Here is a 20,948-nt window from a genome sequence, read left to right as displayed (position 1 = left end):
GAGGGACTTAGTACTAAGTAACACTAAGTTGGCTGTTCACTGAACGAATGTTTGCCGTTTTGCCCGTTTAGGCTGGTGACTCCCCACCCATTGGCCCATCACAGACCGCACAACAGTCGTCCTTCCCCCAATCAGCATCTGACAGGGTCTGAAATGTAGACTCCATTGGTTCGTCAGGGACCGCTGAGTGGGGCCAGACTCTGGGCAAGGGCTCAGGCACTAAGCCAAATCGGCTAGGCATCGACCACCGTCTGGGCCAATCTGGCGAATAGCGGGCCAGTCAGGGCACCTCTTCGGGACTAGCGAGCGCAGGGTTCCCGATGTAGGGTCTTGGGGGCTTTGTTGAGAGTGGGCAAAAGTGGGCTGACCGCACCACGCTGCAAACCCACAATGGAAGGGAAGAATTCGGCTTTGACTGTCTGGACTCGGGCCTAAATATCCACTTTCTGGTTCTGGGGGTCCACTTGAACCCTTCATGGAAATAGTCACGTGAGGAACAAGGAACTGGTATCGAAAAAAGACACAACGCATCAAATTCCTCGGTATGACGGTATCTGTCTTTGTCAAGTCAGTATTGTTACATGCTATCTAAAGATAACCACTACGATAATAACAAGCAACAATCAGATTATTGGAGGCGCCTCCACGATATTCGTCTCCTAGCACTGCGAGGTATATATAGATATCGGTGCTAAGGACTGGTAGTTCCATATGATCCTCAATTTTTCAGCATTTCGAAATCTGTTGAAGTAGTTAGCAGTACTCATCAAGGTAACTTAATATATAACCTAAAACAGGCGAACTCCTACAGCTCATCTCGCCTCTACCTGTATTATCGCCACTGTAATGGCCGATAAGAAGCAATGTACCGAGAAGATAAAGCGTCCTCATCAAAGACAAAATCTGCTAATATGGGAACTACCGAGGACTTAAAAGCAACAACAATTGCTAGAAGCTGACTGAAGTATAGTACTAAATTAGTCATACGTAATTTCTTTGTTCTATCCAAGCACTAAGAAGCCATTGTTGGGTGACGAGAAACAAACCCCGTCTTCTATAGAGAACCAACTTATATTATCCCATATAAAGGAGATATCCGTGAAATGAACCACATTATACATTGTCTGATAGCTTATACTTATCAAGTGAGACACAATCCCTTGGTGTCATCCGTAACTAAGACAGTTGGTGTTGAGCCTATATATGTACTCCTTGAAGAATAATTCCTGCTCTTTATTAAAAGCACTCGCATGCATCCTCACTAATCAGTTCATCTATATCTAACTGTTAAGTAGCATCTCGCACAGAATATAGAGATGCTGCCACAAAATGTTATCAATTTATTTTCTAATGCTCGAAATTTGCCAGATTATCCTTGGATACCTTGATGTCGACTCTCTACTCTCTGCCATTCGCAGCTGTCGGCCATTCTGTCTGGCTTACGAGGGGTATGAGGCATCTGTGTTGAGATCATGTCTGTATACTACCATCACGCCCGAGATACTACCATATGCCATACTCACCCTAGATACCGCAAAATCCCCGCACGGGGATGTGATTGAATACCACAAGCTAATTAGAAAGCGACTGGGGAATCCCACGGAGACGCTCCGCAAATGGAGTTGGGAACTATGTGAAATGAAGGAATTACTCTTCGTCCACAGACATCTCTCCTTTTTCATAGACGATTACAGCAAGAAGGCGCTGGAAGAGTTCCACAACTCGTTCGGAGGGACAGAGGTTTGCGTTCCCTTATCACGAACTGAATGGGTCCGCATAGCCCGATCCTTCTACGCTCATCTGGTTATACGGCAAGCATGCCTGAATTGCTTTGTTAGGCTGAAGCCCTATGAGTATTACAGTGGAAGCTGTACTTTCGATTCCCTGGTGACGTCTGTGGCTGAGAAGCTATCGTTAAACTGCATTGACCTGGAGCAGCTCTACATCGTGAGCGCTTATTTTGGTGACATCAAATGTAAGTTGCGCACTCCTAGCGGTATCGGCTTGGACTCTAAATGGTTGTTAGTTACTAAGGGTCCGATTCGAAAATTCTCCCACCTTTGATATCTTCGATATTATAATGAGGTGGCCAGTCAGTGGTCAAAGAAGCATGTGAGACACGCTACGGTATGCTCCCTTATTTCACTTCTTTGCTCTTACCTGGTCTGATGTATTTTCGGCTCTTCTAGGATTGTCATCAAGCTTCCATGCTGTTACTGGCTCACCGAGCACTCGATCCAAGTTACTCACACGTGTACCTACCAGTTACGGAGGGCGTACTCCCGATAACATGGAGTTTCTGCAATACAAACATGGAGAAAGGAATTGCCGGTATTTTCCGTGAGCGCGGTCGCTCTCCAGTACCTAACCCCAATCTGGCACAGGCGTGCCTTTCTAGTTTAAGCGTTCGAACATGCCGTGCGGCGTTTAGGGAGGATCTCGGAACATATAAGTATGGGATAGTAATGTGGGATAAGGATAGGATGCTCAACTCGAGGCTCAAGGATATTTATCGGACAGATTGCAGCGTGCCTCTAATGTTCTATATATATGAGTCTATGATGGCGTCTCCTGCGGAGCAAAACAATAGCGGTTACTTGAACGAGACCCCAGGGATTTCGACGATACTACTGGAAGAGAAAGAGAGAGAGAACAAGACTACTCCGTTCTTCAATGACTCCCCTCAACAACCGGAACGTCAAGCTGTCTCACGGGCAGTATCGCCTGACCTCATGTCATGGTGCTCAGATGAATTGCGCGCAGTGAAAAAGGAAAAGGCAATGAGGAGTGACTTTTCAATTGGTGCTCATCATCCCGGGACAAGCTGGGGTAACCCGCTTGGACCGGTGTCGAGTTGGAAGCCTTATTCTCGGGTTTGCCGGTGGGAGAAGTGATATAGTTTAGACCAGCAATCTGTCCTTGCATTTATTACCCTCATGCTTGTTACTTGTTCACTCAAAGTATTGTATTTTCTTATGCATTGGTACTTTGGAATCTTGACCGTGTTTTTTTGGACATCTTATTACTTTAACCTGTGGAGCACCTGCAAAGTTAGTACCACCGTGATAGAATATATCAGTAGCGGTTGGTATGGAAATGATGTTGATTTACCAATTCTTACACATAGCGTAGTATGTAGACGCTGACATTTGTTTAATACAATAACAATAGTGAAAAACTTCAAGGGGTAGCTGGTCAGGCCCAGAATAGGTAGGAGTCAAACCTTCTACGAAACATTTTCAGGTTACTATGTCCATTGAGGTCAGGGACCCACTTCACATGATCTGAACAGTCAGTGCAGCACCTGAGATGTGGCTTTTGCATGTGGCACAGCCATATTATGGACCCGGTCAGGATGCCATGAAAGAGCACAGACCCCAGAACAAGGCATTGAGTGGCTATGCTCAGCTGAAACGTGTACGCTAAAATCAGCCAAGGTCTTGTCATACACTCCGGAACGACCATTGAACAGTCTCGGCTACAGCAATGTCCTGTCGTTGGGCACTCGTCCAAACAGACTTGTGCAGTACTCCACAGTGGATGGAGAATTCCCGGAGGCCCCGGAAATTCGGCGAATCTTGGCCACGCTCTGTCAACCCAGTTGCCGCTGATCATGGCCGAGTGGAGCCAACGGCGACTAGCATCAAATCTAGGATAGACCTACATATGTCAGGCTACTGTTCCGTGGTAAGGAACTCGCGACAAATGTCACCCCAGACGTCCAATTCATATCTAAACACCATGTCCATGGATGTGCTGGTCATGCTACCGAGGAAAGACGCTATATCAAAACACCCTTGGCAGGGCTGACAGCAGCGCGACCGCCGTCAAATCACGATGCGCGATAAGCGCTACGACGCATGACCCATGACTTGGCTGACGCAACCCCGCATTATGCATCTGTCCTTGATTTGTTGCTGATATAAACGCCGAGTCGAGCCTTTAGGCAGCATACAAACTATGTGCGGGGTCAACAATGTGCCTGGGGTATGATAAGGCTCGTATGAAGGTGAAGTCGCATCCATCGTGACATTGCCGGGCTCGGCAGATATGCGTATTGGCGCTGTAGATTACTACCAACGGTTCCAAGGTTCAGGCACCGGACCATGTTCTGAAAAAGGGGAAAATGGTAGATTAGAGTTTGAACACAACGCCGAATCTTGGATTCGAAGAAGCCCGTTGTTCCTATTGGTTGTCCGAACAATGCGATCTTTTCATCCTCTGTTGTTCCAATGGTTTCATTCCAGGGCGGTGCGGTGATTGGGCGTTATGCTGAGTCAGAAGCCAGGGGCTTTTATTTTTCCCATGCAAGATCTGTTTTGCCTCTGGGACTTCCCGAGAGAACCGGAGAGATTTTGAGTACCTGAACTTAGTAATGAGGTGAACGTGGAGATTTGATCCTCGATCGTTTGCTCAAATTTGGCAAGTGGCAATCCAGTAGCGCCGATGTATCTCCATTCCCGCCAAACGGAGCATTCATGCACCACTAATGTGCCAAGCGGACGTCGGTGGATCACAGTTGTCTCATGTCCTCCTACCTCTGGGCGGCGGCCCATCCATCACAGTCTATAGGGCTGCCATGGCCCTTATGCCTGCATTTGTGGGCCGACGAGCCATGGCGGCGTCCAGAGAATTGCGCTGTTCAAACTTTGGATCAAAATGCTGGCCGGCATTCCATGCATCTGTCTTTGCCTCCGGCAGTTGGTGGGCCGTGAGCAGGATGAAAATATAAATATTCTTGCTTCCTGTCTTTTCCGGCTGTCGCAGGTTCTGAAGTTCACCTTGACAATTTGTAGTCCCCACTAACGCCAACATGTATGGGACTCTTGCCTATCTCTCTTTTTTCCTGACTTGCTCTCTTGCAAGAAGCGTCGGTGATGTACACCAACACGCTGCTCGAACGACCACACAGTATGCTCAGAAGCAGCCGCCGTTGGACACTCCTTGGACAGAGGATGTCGGGACAAACCCGTGGCCCGAGTACCCCCGTCCACAGATGGCGAGGAGTCAGTGGCAGAATCTGAATGGTATCTGGCAGTATCAGAGTGCTTCCAGCCTGAATGACAGCCAATACCCGCCCTTCGGTCAAGATCTCGCTCAAGAGGTCCTGATCCCTTCGTGCCTCGAAAGTGGACTCTCTGGTAAGTATATCTTGCCTTTGAAAGCCACAGCTGTGCTAATCCCAGACAGGCATTCAAGGAACAAACACGCTCTATTCTTGGTTCAGGACCAACTTCACAGTTCCGAGTTCCTGGGGTGGAGAGAGCATTCTCCTCAACTTCGGAGCTGTAGACTATGAAGCTACCGTCTTTATCAACGGAAAGCAGGCGGGTTTCAACCGCGGTGGTTACTTTGAATTTACCGTCGACATTACCCAATATGTTGACACATCGGCGTCTAACGAAATGTTAGTATTGAGTAGCAATCATACGAAAAATTTAGGCTGACCGCAACAGGCTTGTTTTCGTGCATGACCCGACCGATAGCGATGGCTATGTCATCCCTATCGGCAAGCAGCGATTAATCCCGTCGCATATCTTCTACACTCCCTGCAGTGGTATTTGGCAGAGCGTCTGGATCGAAACTGCCCCGGCAAACTATGTGACGCAACTTGATCTTACCGCTGACATGAACGGCCAAGGTGTGTACTTTTCCCATGTTTTGCCTGCTTGATTTTTGCCGTTAACAGAACAATGTAGTCAATGCCACCGTGCACAGTTTCACGGGCAATGGCACGACAGTGAACATCTCCGTGTTAGATGGCGACGACGTGGTCGGTTCTGCCAGCGGCTTATCCGATCAGCCTCTCTTGTTCAACGTTTCCGATCCCAAGCTTTGGTCTCCGGACTCGCCCAATCTGTACAACGTGACAGTCACCATGGGACAAGATAAGATCTCAAGTTACACTGGCTTCCGTACAATCTCGAAGGGTACTGTGGATGGTGTTGTCCGGCCTCTGTTGAACGGAAACTTCAGCTTCATCTTTGGTACACTTGATCAGGGATACTGGCCAGACGGACTCTACACTCCACCAAACCGTGAGGCGATGGTCTATGACTTGAAGTTCCTCAAAGACATGGGCTTCAATATGGTCCGCAAGCATGTAAGTAGAGCAACCGCGCGATTCCGAGCAAGGCTAATTATGTTCCAGATCAAAGTTGAGCCAGCGCTCTGGTACCGTGCATGTGACGAAATGGGTCTTTTGGTTATCCAGGATATGCCATCTCTTCGGCCGCTGGAGACCACAGTTGACGCCAACGGCGTGTCTGTAACCATTTTGCCCGACGCCGACCAGCAAAATGAATTTGGAAGGCAACTGGAGGTGCTGGTCAATCAGCTCAAGAGCTATCCTAGTATTTTTGCCTGGGTGAGTTAATACTCGAATGAGTTGCGCCGTTCACGACTGACCTTTTTGCCTGCATAGGTGATTTATAACGAAGGATGGGGCCAGATCACCAGCTACTATCCAGAGTTCAACCTGACGTCGATTGTGAAGCAGCTTGACCCCACTCGACTGGTTGATGCGACATCTGGCTGGCACGACCACGGCGCCGGCGACTTTAGCGTAAGCCACACCCGCAGTGATCTCGAGACTCTAGATTAACCAATTCAGGATAACCACCATTATGCAAACCCCCAGTGCGGCACCCCGTTCTATTCTATCGACTCCAGCCCGTATGACTCGAACCGGATTGGCATCCAAGGAGAGTTTGGAGGACTTGGGAACAACGTTTCGATCGAGCAGTAAGTTGATATGGCTCTAGTTGCAAGGATGAGACTAATCAGCCACAGCCTCTGGAACAACCAAGAAGCGATCAACAGTATCAACGAGACATATGAGATTGACACCGACGTGGATGCTTGGAACTACCGCAGCCACCTTTTGCTGTCCGAGCTGCAGGATCAGGTCCGCTTGTATGCCTGCAGTGTTGGGGTGTGGACTCAAACGGTTGATGTTGAGGGTGAGGTGAATGGATTGATGACATACGATCGGCGCGTCATGCGGGTGAACGAGACTCAGTGGAAGGATGATATCCAGGGTCTGTATGATGCGGCGTCCAAGAGGACCAACTCTTCGTCGACGAATTGATGATCTTTTTGTTTGAAAATCGCATGGTTGGGTATATTGTTTGATATCCATTTGCATATGAATAGAAGCGCTGTGATAGATCAATGTTGATGTTTCTTACTTCGAGAATCAATGATGGGAAGGTGAAATGGTGAGTAGAAGTTCGTATTTCTCGTGATCCCGTGATGTCGATCTATGAACGAGACGGAGTATGGTACCATGTATGGTAACGCTACAGAGTCACGGCTACTTAGCATTGCATGTCGCGAATTATGAAGTCAGAAGTACCATCTACACGATCGTTAGGGAGGGCAATACCCATATGGAGGACGTAAAACAGGTAAATGAGCCCTATTTTTCATACTACATATCCACGATATCACGGCGCTATGCTTCCCAGGGAATAAGAACTTATCTCTAAGACAGTAAGAGGGACCTTGAGTCTGCTGGAGAATTCAAGCTATGGTTAGGGAGACCACTCGGCCAGCCTTACGATCCCATCACCGAAACACCTGGTACTCTCAAAGCAGGCCAACGCTGCAGGCACATAACTGGTCGGATTCCAAGAACGAGTGAGACATCCAGAACATGGAACATGCCTTCGGAGCGCTTACCGACCAACGTGGTAAATGTGCCTCTGGCGAGCAACACGTGGTAGCAGCAAGATGCGACGACATCGGGGATTTTCCCGAAAAGGGAGTTCGACGTCTGGCGAGGATATGTCTTGGCTGTCAAGTGGTGCAATCACGACTCCAATTCCTGCGCGGACTAGCCAAGCATCGGGCATTTAGCCACGGGAAACCCAAGTGCCATTCGCTAGCAAATCCGATCTTGTGATATGCCAAGACTTGAATCCTACCTCATGCGATGAGCTGGGGTCGGATCCCACGGCATAATGAGACACCGAGGGTTCAGCATTGGACGCTTCAGGTCCGTGCCACGGGGGTTTCAATTTTTAGTCATCGGACAGGTCATGTCCGAGTCATAACTGGTATCATCCTTGCTGATCTTAATTCTTTTTGTTGTGTCAGACGGTGCACGCGAACTAATTTCCGGGGCTTGAGCTATAGATGTCGACCGTCCCCAGTCTTACGGATAGATGTAACAGGTTGTATTGTTACCAGAAGCGATGTAAGTGACCGGTAAAGGGCATCCACAGCGCTTACCTTTCAACACTGGTCCCTTCAATAACAGACCAACACAGCATATGCGATCTAAGTCCGTTTGTTAGTCGACAGAGAATAGATGAAAAGTGGACACAGAGCTGAGCCGTGCTGTTTGGAGGTGCTGTTTCCCACCCACCACTGTCAGCATTTACCTTTCTAGCTGATATAGTGGGTTTATAGAGATTTATGGACAGATAGTCTTTCTCTATCCTGACCATACATAGACTTACTAAGATGTTGCACTGTGAGGCTTGTTCTCTGTACTTCAGCCTGAGATGTGGGTTGCACGACTTTACAAGTAGGAATCCAGTGGGGAGCCGCAGTAGGGTACACGGTATCCTATGTAGGGAATAAGGAAAGGGAGTGATGCTCAACTCCTGCAGGAACTCCCAAATCAACGGAGCCGGGAGGGGCGTTGAGGTGGCACCAGTCCGCCTCGTGACAAGACCATACAGGATACTGGGCGACGCCAGTGTAAATTACCGTCATGGGAACTAGTTGGCAGGTAAACTTCTGGGGTTCCCCGAGATGCGGGGAAGAATAGGAGATTCCCTGCTTCTCTGCCCGCGTTTCCCCTTCATCTCCAGCTTTCACCATTCACCTATGCTATGTTTTCAAAACGCCATGCATCTGTCGTTGGCGACAATGAAAAAAAGCTTCACCTTAGCCAGGTCACTGCTTGGCCTGGCCTCCCTCTGCCCTGCTCGGGTCCTTGCGCCTCCTCCGACATCATCGTCAACAAGCTTCTTCCATGTGGCTGACCCTTGGCGCATCTTACTGGTGCCCATCTCCTCCAGTGGGATTTAAGTGGTGATCCAAGTGGAGCTATCAGGGAGAGACCAAGCCGTGGCTTTTACTCGTCCGTTCAGCTTCTCATACTTTCTCGCGAATCCTTCCATTGATCCCTGCTGACACCCATCGACTCTCCTCCAGGGTTGGTCCTTGCAAATTAGCCCAACCTGCCGCTAAACCTTTCTGTCTTCCCACACAGGGTTTCAAGCCGTGCGTGGACGGGGATCTTGATCCCTTTCATGCCTTGAGCTAGGTTCGTCGGATCATCACTGGACTTCGCCCTCCAATCATCGATTCGTTACTTCCGCCACGAGACACGCCGATGGGCTGGCTGGGGTGATGGGTGGCCCGACCACATACAACGGTACCTTCCTGACCGGTGGCACGATTGGTCCAATCCCCAACTCTAGATGCAGCTCTGACCAGACAATTTTCCGCCCATGATGCGGGGTTCGCTCTTTACCCCCGGAGATGACTCGCGGCTGACGCATGGATGAGTCGGTAGTATATATTAAGCTACCACCACTCTTCCCAGCGTTGCGACTCTCTCTTTCCCCTTCTTTTCCCGGAGCAGCCAAGTCTCGTTGTTGATCAACAGCCGCAATCATGTTGATCGGCAACATCTACGTGATTGCGAGCGTCGCCGTCGTCGGCGGCGGCTTGTTTGGCTTTGATATCTCCTCCATGTCCGCTCAGCTGAGCGAAAATTCCTATCTATGCTATTTCAACCAGGGCCCTAAGGGACCCCCCTTTACTGACGATGAGGACTGTTCCGGTCCCACATCCCTCAACCAAGGTGGCATCACGGCCGCCATGGCAGCTGGATCTTGGCTGGGTGCCTTGATTTCAGGTCCGCTTTCTGACCGCATTGGACGCAAGACGTCCATCATGGTCGGCTGCATCGTTTGGTAGGTCAGGCTCCGAGGCCAGCGATGATGGTTGCTAACCCTACCGCAATATCTAGGCTAATCGGCTCCACTATTATGTGCGCTTCTCAGAACATTGGCATGCTGGTTGTTGGGCGGGTCATCAACGGTCTCGCTGTGGGCATAGAATCTGCTCAGGTCCCTGTCTACATCAGTGAACTTTCGCCACCCTCCAAGCGTGGCCGGTTTGTAGGCATGCAGCAATGGGCCATTACATGGGGTATCCTCATCATGTTCTAGTGAGTGAACTCGTTACGATATATCGTGGGCCAAACTAATAGCGACAGTATCTCGTACGGCTGCTCCTTCATCGGGGGACAGAAGTCCTACAACTACAGCACTGCTTCTTGGCGGGTCCCCTGGGGTCTGCAGATGCTGCCGGCTGTTTTCCTTTTCCTTGGCATGTTGGTCCTGCCCGAGTCTCCTCGCTGGTTGGCGCGCAAGGATCGTTGGGAGGACTGCCACCGGGTCTTGGCTCTCGTCCACGCCAAGGGAGATCTCAGCCATCCTTTCGTTGCGCTAGAGCTGCAGGATATCCGGGACATGTGTGAGCTTGAACGTCAGTTCAAAGATGTCACTTACCTTGACCTGTTCAAGCCGCGGATGATCAATCGCACAATGATCGGTCTTTTCATGCAGATCTGGTCTCAGCTGACCGGCATGAATGTAATGAGTATGTCTTCCTGTCCCCGTCCAGTCCCTTATTGGAACAGTGAACTAACGAGGGGTTTACTTTGACAGTGTACTACATCACCTACCTTTTCTCCATGGCGGGGTACACCGGTGACTCCACCCTCCTTGCCTCCTCCATTCAGTATATTATCAATGTGTTTATGACCCTCCCGGCACTGATTTGGATGGACAAATGGGGGCGTCGCACGCCATTGCTGGTTGGCGCAGCTCTGATGGCCATCTTGATGTACGCCAACGGTGCAATCATGGCGGTTCATGGTACTGTGGTGCCTGGGGGCATCAACGGTGTTGCGGCCGAGTCGATGCGTCTTCACGGCGCTCCGGCCAAAGGTCTGATTGCTTGCACATACCTCTTCGTCGCCTCGTATGCACCTACCTGGGGTCCTGTGTCCTGGACCTATCCCCCTGAGTTGTATCCGCTCCGGTTGCGTGGTAAGGGAGTGGCTTTGTCGACCTCCGGTAACTGGGCGTTTAACACTGCATTGGGGCTGTTTACACCGACGGCGTTCGAAAATATCCGCTGGAAGACCTACATCATGTTTGGAGTGTTCAACACTGCAATGTTCATACACGTGTTATTCCTTTTCCCGGAGACGGCCGGCAAGACGCTCGAAGAGACGGAAGCGATGTTTGAGGACCCCAACGGCATTAAGTACATTGGAACACCGGCCTGGAAGACCAAGATGAAGACGCGGCAGTTGGAGCAGTTGGAGCACGGTCAAATGGATGTGGAATCGAAGATTGAAGCCCGCCACGCAGAGACCACGGAGACTGCCCCCAAGTCGCAGGAGGCGACAGCATAATGTGCAGCGGAAGTATATGCAAGTGAGACCGTGAGGTGTATGTAATGTGTGTGTTTATTGGATGGATACCCTAGGAGTGATGGGATAAATTGTTTGCAAGACCAGAGTAATGGATTGAGGCTACGGGAGGGAGAATAATGGCAGCGTGAACAGGCCTGCTAATAGAGGGGCGTAGTATCGTAGTAATATGCTGTATGCAAATGCCTGTTTTAATTAAATGCTTTGCAGAGTCTAATAATTTCATCTAACACCACTACTGTGTATTCACCATCCTTAAAGAAACCTAAGAATAGACGACAACGCAAGCACAATAGCACGTGACCATCCCTGGAATGTCCCTCCGACACTCAAATTCCACAACTCAACCAATGTAACCTGACAATAAGTACCAGATTGGTTAATGACCGACAAATAAATCCCAGCAGGTATGTGGTGGTGTATATAATTACACCTTAATTGAGACCATACTGATGTTCCATACTTAGTTACCCTCCACAGCCTCCAACTATCTACCTTAGTACTTAGTGCCGCCCATGTTCACCTCCTCATTGGGTGGGGCGCGAACGCGTCTACTAAAAGTACCACTACGACGCGTGCCCACAACATCATCACCAATCCGGCACCACCAACACTACTACTTCTTAGTCCCACGGAACTCGAACCATGCTTACTCGACATCCACATCCACATCCACACCATCATCGAATACGATTAGAACCATCGCACTAGTCAGTGCGATTAGCGCGCCTGCATTATGGTGGCTCAGCACTAACACCAACAGCAACACAAACACCAACACTAGTAGTAATAGGGATATTACTACTACTAGCCACAACAATGACAATATAGATACAGCTCATGATGCACCGTATCTTCCCCACCCAACACCTACACAAGAACCGGTGGTAGAGACGGGTCTTTCGGAGGAAGAAGTAACGCGGCTGATATCGCACGATGCGTACTCCTTTCCCGTGAGGAATGTCCCCGGCGTGAGCAGATACGATGGCGTGCAGGTGGGGTCTAATGACCCGTGCGAGGACCGGTTTGTGCATGGGAGGTTTGCGGCGCCGTGGGGTGGTCATAATAATAGTAATGGGCAGTGGATGGCGTGGGGGGTGTTTGATGGGCATTTGGGCGGGCAGATGGCTGAGGTGTTGAGGGAGAGGTTGGTGGGGGTTGTGCGGGATCGATTGGGGTTTTTGGGTTCTGCTGGAGGTGATGTGGGTGAAGAGGCGGTCCATCGGGCGATTATGGATGGGTTTGTGTGTCTTGATGATTCGATTGTTAAGGGTGCGATGGAGTTGTCGGAGAGTGAGATGCCGTTGGCAGAGAAGGTGAAGAGACTGGCTCCTGCGTATGCGGGCTCTTGTGCTTTGCTGTCGTTGTATGACCCCGTCTCGCGCATGTTGCATGTTGCATGTACTGGTGATTCACGCGCGGTGCTGGCTAGGAAACGAGCAGATGGGGGATGGGAGGCTGTTCCTCTGTCTGTGGATCAGACTGGTAAGAATGAAGATGAGATTGCGAGGCTTCGTGCGGAACATCCTGATGAAGATGAGGTGGTCAAGGGTGGTCGCGTGCTGGGTCTGGCAGTTTCTCGTGCTTTTGGCGATTGTCAGTGGAAATGGCCATTGGAGTTTCAGAACGACGTGCAGAAGAGGTTCTATGGTCCGGCGCCGTTGACGCCGAGGTATCCGGTTCGCACGCCGCCATATTTGACGGCTGAGCCGGTGGTTACTAGTACTAAGATTGGGGATGGAGAACCGGCGTTCCTGATCATGGCGACCGATGGGCTGTGGGATATGATGTCTAGTCAGCAGGCTGTTGACTTGGTGGGGAAGTGGTTGGAGGGAGCAGCTGTAGCTGAGAGGAGCAGCAGGTTGGAGTCTCCTGGGAGGTTTGATTTCAGCCAGTTTTGGGATGAAGTGGATTGGCAATTTGTGGAGGAACGGACAGCAGTCCAGGATGACAATGCTGCTGTGCATTTGGTGCGCAATTCCCTTGGAGGCAATCATCATGAGATGATATCTGGTCGGCTTGCTTTCAGCTTTCCGGCTTCTCGGCGAGTGAGAGACGATGTGACCGTGCAGGTGGTCTTCTTCAATGAGGGCCCGCATAAGTGAGGGAAACCTTATTTCATATATGACTTCAAATATAGACACCCAGAATATCAGGAATTTGACTCCATCCTGCTTCTACACCTCGCCCTGACCCCCCGACTAGCCTTCTGCGCCTGCGAAATAATCTCCCCCTCCAGTCCACACACCAACTTCCCACCCGCAACCAAAACCTCCCCATCGACCATCGTCAAATCTACATCCCTACCTGTACACCCATGAACCACTGTCGTAACAACGCTCGCCCCATCCTCATCATCCCAATGCCACGGCGCAGCACCCACCCCTCCCCTGCCATACGGATCCACGACCACCAGATCCGCCTTCTTACCCACCTCCAAACTCCCAATCTCATCTTCCAGCCCCAGCGCCTTAGCTCCATTAATCGTCGCCATTTCTAGCACTGTCTCCGCCCCGACCACCCTCGCATCGCGACAAACCCCCTTATGCAGAATCGCAGCTAAATGCATTTCCTGGAACATATCGTAGTGGTTCGAACACGGCGCGCCATCTGTCCCTAGTCCCACATTAATACCATGCTCGTACCCCAGCATCGCTGGTATCGGCGCCACCCCGGATGCCAGTTTCAGATTAGAGCTCGGGTTATGCGCTACCGATGTATGCGTTGCACTTAGAAGTGGTAAATCTGTCTCAACGTCCAGATTGACCATATGTGCTAGCACGAGATTGTGACTTTTGCTTTGTTTTTCTTGGAGTCTAGGACAGAGTTCCGTATCCCGGATGAATTCCATCGCGCTGCAGCCGTACACATCATGGTAGATCTCTCGGTCTCGGGGTGCTTCGGCACAGTGCATGGTTAGTGAGATGCCGTGCGATGCACATGTTTCTCCTAGCTCGTGGTATAGTGAGGCTGGTGCGCCCCGGGGGGTCCCAGCAGCGGCCCACACGTGCAGTCGGTTATTGTACGTGCCGTGGTGGGTTTCATGGGCGGAGAGCAGACCGGGAATAGACATGGCGAGGAGGTCCTGGTCGCGTGGGTCGGTGATGGATAGTTGGCGATTGGTTTCGGGGAACTTGATGAGTTTGCCCTATCACGATCGTGACTTGTTAATATTATTCTTGGAATATAACGGAGTGGAAAGGTTAGGTGTGTTTACCAAGCACCCTCTAATTCCTAATTCCCCCACAGCATCACAGACACTCTCCCATCCCGCTCGATAAGTCACCATGGGGTCCAAGAAACATGTCGTTCCTGTCTTGAGCATCTCCGCGATGGTGAGGCGCGCAGCATGGTAGCCATCTTTGTCTGCGTAAGATGCCTCGAGGGGCCAGATTGCGTCGCAGAGCCAGTTGTGGAGGGGGAGGTCTTCGGCTAGTCCGCGGAGAAGGGACTGTACTAGATGTGCGTGGATGTTGATCAGTCCTGGGAGGATGATCTTGCTGGTGCAGTCGATGGTGGTTATGCCTGAAGTGAGAAGGTCGGCGGGGACGGGAAATGCCCCGATAGCGGCGATGCGGGTGTCGCGCACGAGGAGGTACCCATCGCGGATTATGGCACGGTCGGGGTTGATGGTTATGATTGTGGCGTGCGTAAATAATGTTTCTTTGGGAGGTGTTGAGGTCATCTTGAATGTGACTGATGTTGGAACGGACAGAAGAAGAGTGGAAGGAGCTCTTGTAGCTCTGGTGGGGACATTCAATACTGTCGATCACGATAAGCAGCCCTCGGCCGAGGAGCTAGCCATTTTGCCCATGCATGGCTTATCGTTATCTGATAGCACCGTTATCGGGGAGATATAGAAAAATTATACAAGATGAGCTGGGTCTGCTGGATCAGTTGATGGGACCGATATTTTCCCCCCCAAGATCCGCTATGGAGTCCAAGTCTAGCCCTATCTCCACTGAAGAGTCCCCGTCCCACACAACTGGGGAAGTTCTCCACGCTTCATCGAAGTGGGGATACTGGAAACACTATCTGACTAGTAGAGGTGGCTGGGTCGGTGACTATGTATGTGTTTACTTACCCTCCTGGTGGCTCTACTAACGCATTGAAGGACTACATGTACCTGATTACACCGAATATTTACCCTCTCAATAAGCGCTACAAAGGCGCTGAACCGCCCTTCTATGGCCTCAATGATGAGGTGCCAATCTTACTAACCATCATCTTGGGACTGCAACACGCCCTAACGATGATCGGCTCCGTGGTTTCTCCACCTCTAGCGCTGGCAAGCGGTGCCTTCTATCTGAATTCCGTACAATCGCAGTACCTCGTCTCTGCAGCATTCATCACTACCGGCATCGCCACAGCATTGCAGGTAACACGGATACACCTCTTCAAAACACCATTATACATTGGCACAGGACTGCTATCTGTAGTCGGCCCCACATTCGATGTCATCGCCGTTGCCATGAACTACGCAGATACCAGGTACACCAACGGTTCATGCCCGACAGACGAGAACGGATCGCGTCTCCCGTGTCCCGAAGCATGGGGTGCCGTGCTAGGTACCTGTTTGTGTACAGTCTGGATCCAGATCCTTATGTCCCTAGTACCTCCAAAGGTGCTGAATCGCATCTTCCCTAAGGTGGTAACGGGGAGTCTCCTTCTGTTGGTCGGCGTATATCTTATCTCGAGTGGAATGGAGAACTGGGGTGGGAGCTCAAACTGTGATGGTGGGACTGGGTATTATGCCCTCTGTCCTAATGTGGATGCTCCAAGGCCGCTGCCATGGTATGTTCCCATCCATATATTCCATGTACAATGCTAATAATTGCAGGGGTGACCCGAAGTTAATCGGCCTCGGCTTCAGCGTCTTCGCGACCATCATATTTGTCGAGTTCGTTGGCTCCCCACTCATGAAGTCCGCCTCAGTCATCCTAGGTCTAGCGGTTGGCTGTGCCATTTCCGGCGCAACAGGCTATTGGTCTCGCGACGAGATCGACGCTGCGCCCGTGGGCACCTTTCTATGGGTACACACCTTCCCATTATCTGTTGACGGGGCTCTTATTCTCCCGCTTCTTATCATGTTCGTCTGCGAGGCTGTCAGTTGCATGCCGGATATCCTGGCCACGGCGGAGATTTCCCGCGTCGACATCGAGGGACGGGAGTTTCATAGTCGCATTCAGGGCGGGATCCTGTGTGATGGACTAGGAAGTCTGATCAGTGCGTTGGGCACCGGCTTGCCGATGGTTAGTCAGGCGGGAAATAATGGGGTTATTTCGTTGACTGGATGTGCTGTATGTATTTCCCCTATTTTCTTTGCCGCTACAGTGCTGACACATGGATATAGAGCCGACGAGCAGGATGGTGTGCCTCTGCCTTCCTCCTTCTGATGGGCATCTTTGGTAAATTCGGCGCTGTCTTCGGATCCATGCCCCCTTCTGTGCTCGGAGGAATGCAGGTGTTCCTGTATAGCACAATCGTGGTGGCTGGTGCGCGCGTTCTTGGTCTCGTGGATTTCAATCGACGCAATAGATTTATTCTTACTGCATCGCTGGGGATCGGCATGATGGATATTGTGTCGCCGAGCTGGTTCAGTTCCGTGTTGGCGTATAGCGGGCCTAATGTGCATTTGCAGGGGTTTGAACAGGGGATTAACCTCATTGTTGAGACGCCTTTTATTATTGCTGCGGTCGTGGGTGTGGTGCTAAATCTGGTGTTGAAGGAGGATGAGAAAGTGGATACAGTGCTGCCTTAGTCTTTTGTCACCTTTTAGTACAATAATCTCTTATTTATCATGGACGAGTTTGCACATTACCAGATACAGCAAAATAGTTCAATAATAAAACACAAGGCAATGAATTCTCGATGTAGAATTGTAGTTATCTCGTTAAGTACAGAAAACAATCAAGCAGCCTGCTCCATCAACTTCAACTTCTCCTGCAACGCCGCAAAGTTTCTCTTCATCGCATTCGCATTAAACTGCTCCCCGGTAACAAGAGGATACTTCTTCTTCGGCCCTTGGATTAGCGCGTCCTTGCACGGCTGATTGAAGTACGCGATACTATATCGATCGCCGAAATAATCACCTGGTTCGGACGGCGCCTTGACGCGATGAAACGTGGACTTGAACCGATCATCCGACCACGACATCAGCAAGTCCCCAATATTACACACTATATCTCCAGTATGTGCCTCCACTTGTGTCCATTCATCGCCGATCCCAAACTCTGTCACGACTTCTCGTCCGGGGCAGATCTCCAGCCCGCTCTGGCCTTCCTTTTGAAATAGGAGGGTCAAGAAATCCCAGTCTGCATGTGCTCCAGCCCGGTGGTAGGTCTTCCCGTCAGGTTGGTCTGGTAGAGCGTAGTAATGTAGTAGTCGCATGGTGGTTTGTTCGTTCGGTCGCGATACATCGTGGCATTTGATGAAGAAGTCATCCGGGAAGCCGAGGCCGCGCGCGAAACAGACCATTAAGCGCTCAGAGACTTTCTGTACGCGGTGCATGAATGCGAGGGATGTGTCTTTGAATCCAGGAAGATGTGCATCGCTCATCCACAGGTCGGTCATGTTCTCCCCGAACTGCAGCTGTCAGGACTCTTTGGTATCGGGTTGGCCCGTCGAGGGCCGTATTTGGGCTTTCTTCTCCCATCCTACGTTGTTGGCGTTCCATGGCACAGTGGCTTTGATGTCGTCGGGGAGGGAGAAGAAGCGCTGTGCAGTGGAAAACATGTTCTCGATTTCGGAGACGGAAATGCCATGGTCAACTAGGGTGAAGAAGCCCACGTTCTCAGCGGCGTTGACGAGTTCGGCCGTGATTTCATCGATGCGCTGGTCGAAGTCGCGCAGCGAGATGCGAGGGATAGGACGGTCAACGTATCTTGTTGCCATGATTATAGACTGAATGCAGCTTGATGGTGATGCTATGATGTTGTTGATGAGGGTATAGTTATAAGCGATGAAGCTAAGAGCGTCAGCTCGGCCGAGCTTATCAGCGGGGAACTGCGATGTCGGCCGTTTCCCCGCCTTATCAATCAGTGACTGGTCCAACCCCAACCCGGCCGAACAACAAACCACTTTCTCCCCATCATGAGCTCCATCCGTCGACGCCTGGCCTGTGTGGAGTGCACCCGGCGCAAAATCCGCTGTGATAAAGTTGTCCCATGTCGCAATTGCACCAGGAGGTGAGCTTCCCCGAATTTGCTCTTGACAGCGGCTGACTCCGACAGAGGCATTACTTGTTCTCGTGCCAGAGGTAGCGACGATGAGGTGGAGAGATTACAAGCTCGCGTGCAGGAGCTTGAGGCTGCCCTGAGAGAGTCGACTGATCCACAATTGCAACCTAATTCTCGACCCAAATCTGAGGTCATCTCCAATGCCAGCAATACCCCTGTCTCCGATACGGTGGAGACCCCCGAACGTGAAATGGCGGACGCCGCCACCATCCTCGAGTTCCTCGCATGGGGCCGACGGAAGAACCCGGACTATCACGACATGCTAGCTCGTAGAGATGGTGTCGAGCATCATTCCCCTGGCGACGTGACGGCCGAAGGCAGCGGCGATGACCGGAACCCCGAAGTTTCCTCCGCTCTGGCGTATCTCCAGCTCCTCCTCCCAGACCGCGAGCTTATGCAGCAGCTCGTCTCCTACCATTGCGACTGCGTGCTTTGGTATCACGGCTCCTTTCACTCCCTTCGTCTACAAGACGAACTTGACGACTTCTTCCGCTTCGCCAATGGTCACATCGCCCATCCTCGCGTCGACCTGCAATGGGTCGCTCTTCTCTTCTCTGTCCTTACCGGCGCCCTCGCCTGCGCTCCTCGCATGACTGCTCAGGCATGGGGCTTTTCCGAATGGGAGCAGACCACTCTAGCGCAGCGATGGTTCAAAGCCGTCTCGACGTGTCTACACCACGCCGACTTCACCGCCGTCCACTCCCTATATGCCGTCCAGGCCATTGCAACACTAACCATGTCGGCTCATCTCCTCGGCTTCTCTAATAGCCTCTCCGTCCTGCTCGCAGCCGCTACCCGTATTGCCCAAGGCCTGGGACTACACCGTCTCGGCTCGGAACGTGAAACAGAACCCTCGCCGGCCATGATTGATCGCGAAATTGGTCGTCGTGCCTGGTGTCAGCTTTGCATCCAAGACTGGTTCTCCATTCCCTTCTCAGAGAGCTATCTTATCCCACGGACGTGCCTGAATACTGCCCGCCCGCGGAACTGCCGCGATGAGGACATGCTGAAGCTACCTGATGATGACCCAAGTGTCGCAGGATACTCAAGGTTCTTTTACCAAGTCGCGGCGCTTATGCCGTCGTTGCAGGACAGTATGGCTACGTCGAATACCCTGTATACGCGATATGAGAAGGTTTTGGAACATGATCGTAAACTGCGCAGCTTGGCTACACAGGGTCTTCCACTCTACTTGAGGAATGTACCTGTCGAGGAACATCCAGAGTGGCCGAGATATGTCCTTTGGGCGAGACATAGCTTGGCGATCAGCTCATCGCACAAGATTATCATGATCCATCGAAAGTTCCTCGAGTTAAGCTTCACAAATCCTGTGTTTGCTAGGACGCGTCGCACGTGCGTTGCTGCGGCGCGGACAATCATCAAGGAACAGAAGGAGGCGATCCATGACGGCGGACCGGTGCTTTGGATCCACCAGGCTTTTAGTGTTGCTGCTAGCGTACGCATTCACTTTCCACCCTCACCTACTTCTCAATTGGCTAATAAAAACAGATAATATTATGTCTCGACCTTTTCCACCGCTCCACCTCAGACCCAGAAACAACCTACCACCGCCAACTCATCAACGACGGCTTGGAGATCCTCTCGCACAATGAATCGAACATGATCGCCCGACGGGGCGTGCATCTCCTAGAGGCGTTGCTAGCGAGAGAGCGCGACCGGAGTAGTCCCAAGCATCTACCGTCACCAGAGCAGGACGCAGATCGGGACTTGGATCTGGTGGGAGTGATTCGGAGCTTCTGTGAGAAGGGTCGCTGGCAGAGGAGTCGGACGGCTTCGCGGGACGGCAGTCAGGGTTGGCCGCCTGTGGATCGGGGGTCGAGTGAGAGGAATGCACAAGCGCAGACTCCGGTGGGGCTTACTTCGCCGACGTTGGAGAGGTTGTCCATGTCGTATGGCTTGGAATGTGCAGAGAGTCTGGAAGATATTCTGGTGTTGGCGGCGAATTATGCTACTTGATTGAGGATGGTATGAGCGGTAGGGATTGTGATGTTTTCAATCTCGACCTGTAAAAGAATTTTGTGCCTGCGTTCGTGGACTACCTTCAGATGAGCATTATGATTGATAGAGACTGTGAATATGTTGTATTGTGTACATAGACTTTAGAATGATTACTATGTAACTCCTGTATTTGATCACCTTACTCTCTTTCACTTGATATGATTATGTCGACCAACTGGCGGAGACCTGTCATCAGCTCAGACACGAGGATTGTATATTTCAAA

At 51.1% G+C, this 20,948-nt stretch overlaps 9 protein-coding genes across 9 annotated transcripts; 6 read left to right on the top strand and 3 right to left on the bottom strand.

Moving 5' to 3' along the window:
- Nucleotides 1-1,329: 1,329 nt before the first annotated feature.
- BO88DRAFT_413929 (uncharacterized protein) lies at nt 1,330-2,064 on the top strand (the record flags this gene model as incomplete). Its single annotated transcript, XM_025708149.1, has 1 exon — nt 1,330-2,064. The coding sequence occupies one exon, from the start codon at nt 1,330-1,332 to the stop codon at nt 2,062-2,064; it is 735 nt and encodes a 244-aa protein (XP_025563976.1).
- Nucleotides 2,065-3,020: 956 nt separating this feature from the next.
- Nucleotides 3,021-3,832, bottom strand: BO88DRAFT_257462 (uncharacterized protein). The gene is made up of 2 exons (XM_025702255.1): nt 3,112-3,832; nt 3,021-3,032 (listed from the first exon to the last, which is right to left on the bottom strand). Exon 1 carries the CDS (start codon nt 3,613-3,615, stop codon nt 3,196-3,198), a length of 420 nt encoding a protein of 139 aa, XP_025563975.1. The 5' UTR covers nt 3,616-3,832; the 3' UTR covers nt 3,021-3,032; nt 3,112-3,195.
- A 569-nt stretch (nt 3,833-4,401) lies between these two features.
- BO88DRAFT_434411 (putative hydrolase) lies at nt 4,402-7,296 on the top strand. Its single transcript, XM_025709479.1, has 8 exons — nt 4,402-5,141; nt 5,191-5,407; nt 5,457-5,641; nt 5,700-6,103; nt 6,152-6,367; nt 6,425-6,565; nt 6,614-6,744; nt 6,793-7,296. Exons 1-8 carry the CDS (start codon nt 4,814-4,816, stop codon nt 7,088-7,090), a joined length of 1,920 nt encoding a protein of 639 aa, XP_025563974.1. The 5' UTR covers nt 4,402-4,813; the 3' UTR covers nt 7,091-7,296.
- Nucleotides 7,297-9,513: 2,217 nt separating this feature from the next.
- BO88DRAFT_385960 (sugar porter family MFS transporter) lies at nt 9,514-11,444 on the top strand (the record flags this gene model as incomplete). The annotated part of the gene is made up of 4 exons (XM_025704766.1): nt 9,514-9,935; nt 9,992-10,192; nt 10,241-10,626; nt 10,695-11,444. Coding segments are annotated over exons 1-4 (1,638 nt in total), but the record flags the coding sequence as incomplete, so codon positions are not given.
- A 392-nt stretch (nt 11,445-11,836) lies between these two features.
- Nucleotides 11,837-13,607, top strand: BO88DRAFT_363040 (PP2C family serine/threonine-protein phosphatase). The gene is made up of 2 exons (XM_025703936.1): nt 11,837-11,874; nt 11,935-13,607. Exon 2 carries the CDS (start codon nt 11,983-11,985, stop codon nt 13,570-13,572), a length of 1,590 nt encoding a protein of 529 aa, XP_025563972.1. The 5' UTR covers nt 11,837-11,874; nt 11,935-11,982; the 3' UTR covers nt 13,573-13,607.
- Nucleotides 13,608-13,619: 12 nt separating this feature from the next.
- Nucleotides 13,620-15,152, bottom strand: BO88DRAFT_385954 (amidohydrolase; the record flags this gene model as incomplete). Its single annotated transcript, XM_025704765.1, has 2 exons — nt 13,620-14,615; nt 14,685-15,152. The coding sequence occupies 2 exons, from the start codon at nt 15,150-15,152 to the stop codon at nt 13,620-13,622; spliced, it is 1,464 nt and encodes a 487-aa protein (XP_025563971.1).
- Nucleotides 15,153-15,400: 248 nt separating this feature from the next.
- Nucleotides 15,401-17,228, top strand: BO88DRAFT_480351 (purine permease; the record flags this gene model as incomplete). The annotated part of the gene is made up of 4 exons (XM_025712141.1): nt 15,401-15,535; nt 15,582-16,261; nt 16,308-16,767; nt 16,821-17,228. 4 exons carry the CDS (start codon nt 15,401-15,403, stop codon nt 17,226-17,228), a joined length of 1,683 nt encoding a protein of 560 aa, XP_025563970.1.
- A 149-nt stretch (nt 17,229-17,377) lies between these two features.
- Nucleotides 17,378-18,361, bottom strand: BO88DRAFT_486973 (Clavaminate synthase-like protein; the record flags this gene model as incomplete). The annotated part of the gene is made up of 2 exons (XM_025712509.1): nt 17,378-18,052; nt 18,128-18,361. The coding sequence occupies 2 exons, from the start codon at nt 18,359-18,361 to the stop codon at nt 17,378-17,380; spliced, it is 909 nt and encodes a 302-aa protein (XP_025563969.1).
- A 198-nt stretch (nt 18,362-18,559) lies between these two features.
- BO88DRAFT_434406 (Zn(II)2Cys6 transcription factor) lies at nt 18,560-20,760 on the top strand (the record flags this gene model as incomplete). Its single annotated transcript, XM_025709478.1, has 3 exons — nt 18,560-18,654; nt 18,724-20,161; nt 20,215-20,760. The coding sequence occupies 3 exons, from the start codon at nt 18,560-18,562 to the stop codon at nt 20,680-20,682; spliced, it is 2,001 nt and encodes a 666-aa protein (XP_025563968.1). The 3' UTR covers nt 20,683-20,760.
- Between the last annotated feature and the right edge of the window lie 188 nt (nt 20,761-20,948).

This window comes from Aspergillus vadensis (assembly GCF_003184925.1).
Source record: "Aspergillus vadensis CBS 113365 unplaced genomic scaffold BO88scaffold_8, whole genome shotgun sequence".
Lineage (NCBI taxonomy): Eukaryota > Fungi > Ascomycota > Eurotiomycetes > Eurotiales > Aspergillaceae > Aspergillus > Aspergillus vadensis.
Note: the sequence above shows the minus strand (reverse complement) of the source record. Positions and strands in the feature narration are given on the sequence as shown.

Coding starts and splice junctions, on each gene's coding strand:
- BO88DRAFT_257462 (XM_025702255.1), bottom strand. CDS start 3,615: ATGATCAGCGGCAACTGGGTTGACAGAGCGTGGCCAAGATTCGCCGAA.
- BO88DRAFT_434411 (XM_025709479.1), top strand. CDS start 4,814: ATGTATGGGACTCTTGCCTATCTCTCTTTTTTCCTGACTTGCTCTCTT. Junction 5,408..5,456: donor ACATCGGCGTCTAACGAAAT/GTTAGTATTGAG, acceptor TGACCGCAACAG/GCTTGTTTTCGTGCATGACC. Junction 6,566..6,613: donor ACGGCGCCGGCGACTTTAGC/GTAAGCCACACC, acceptor TAACCAATTCAG/GATAACCACCATTATGCAAA.
- BO88DRAFT_363040 (XM_025703936.1), top strand. CDS start 11,983: ATGTTCACCTCCTCATTGGGTGGGGCGCGAACGCGTCTACTAAAAGTA.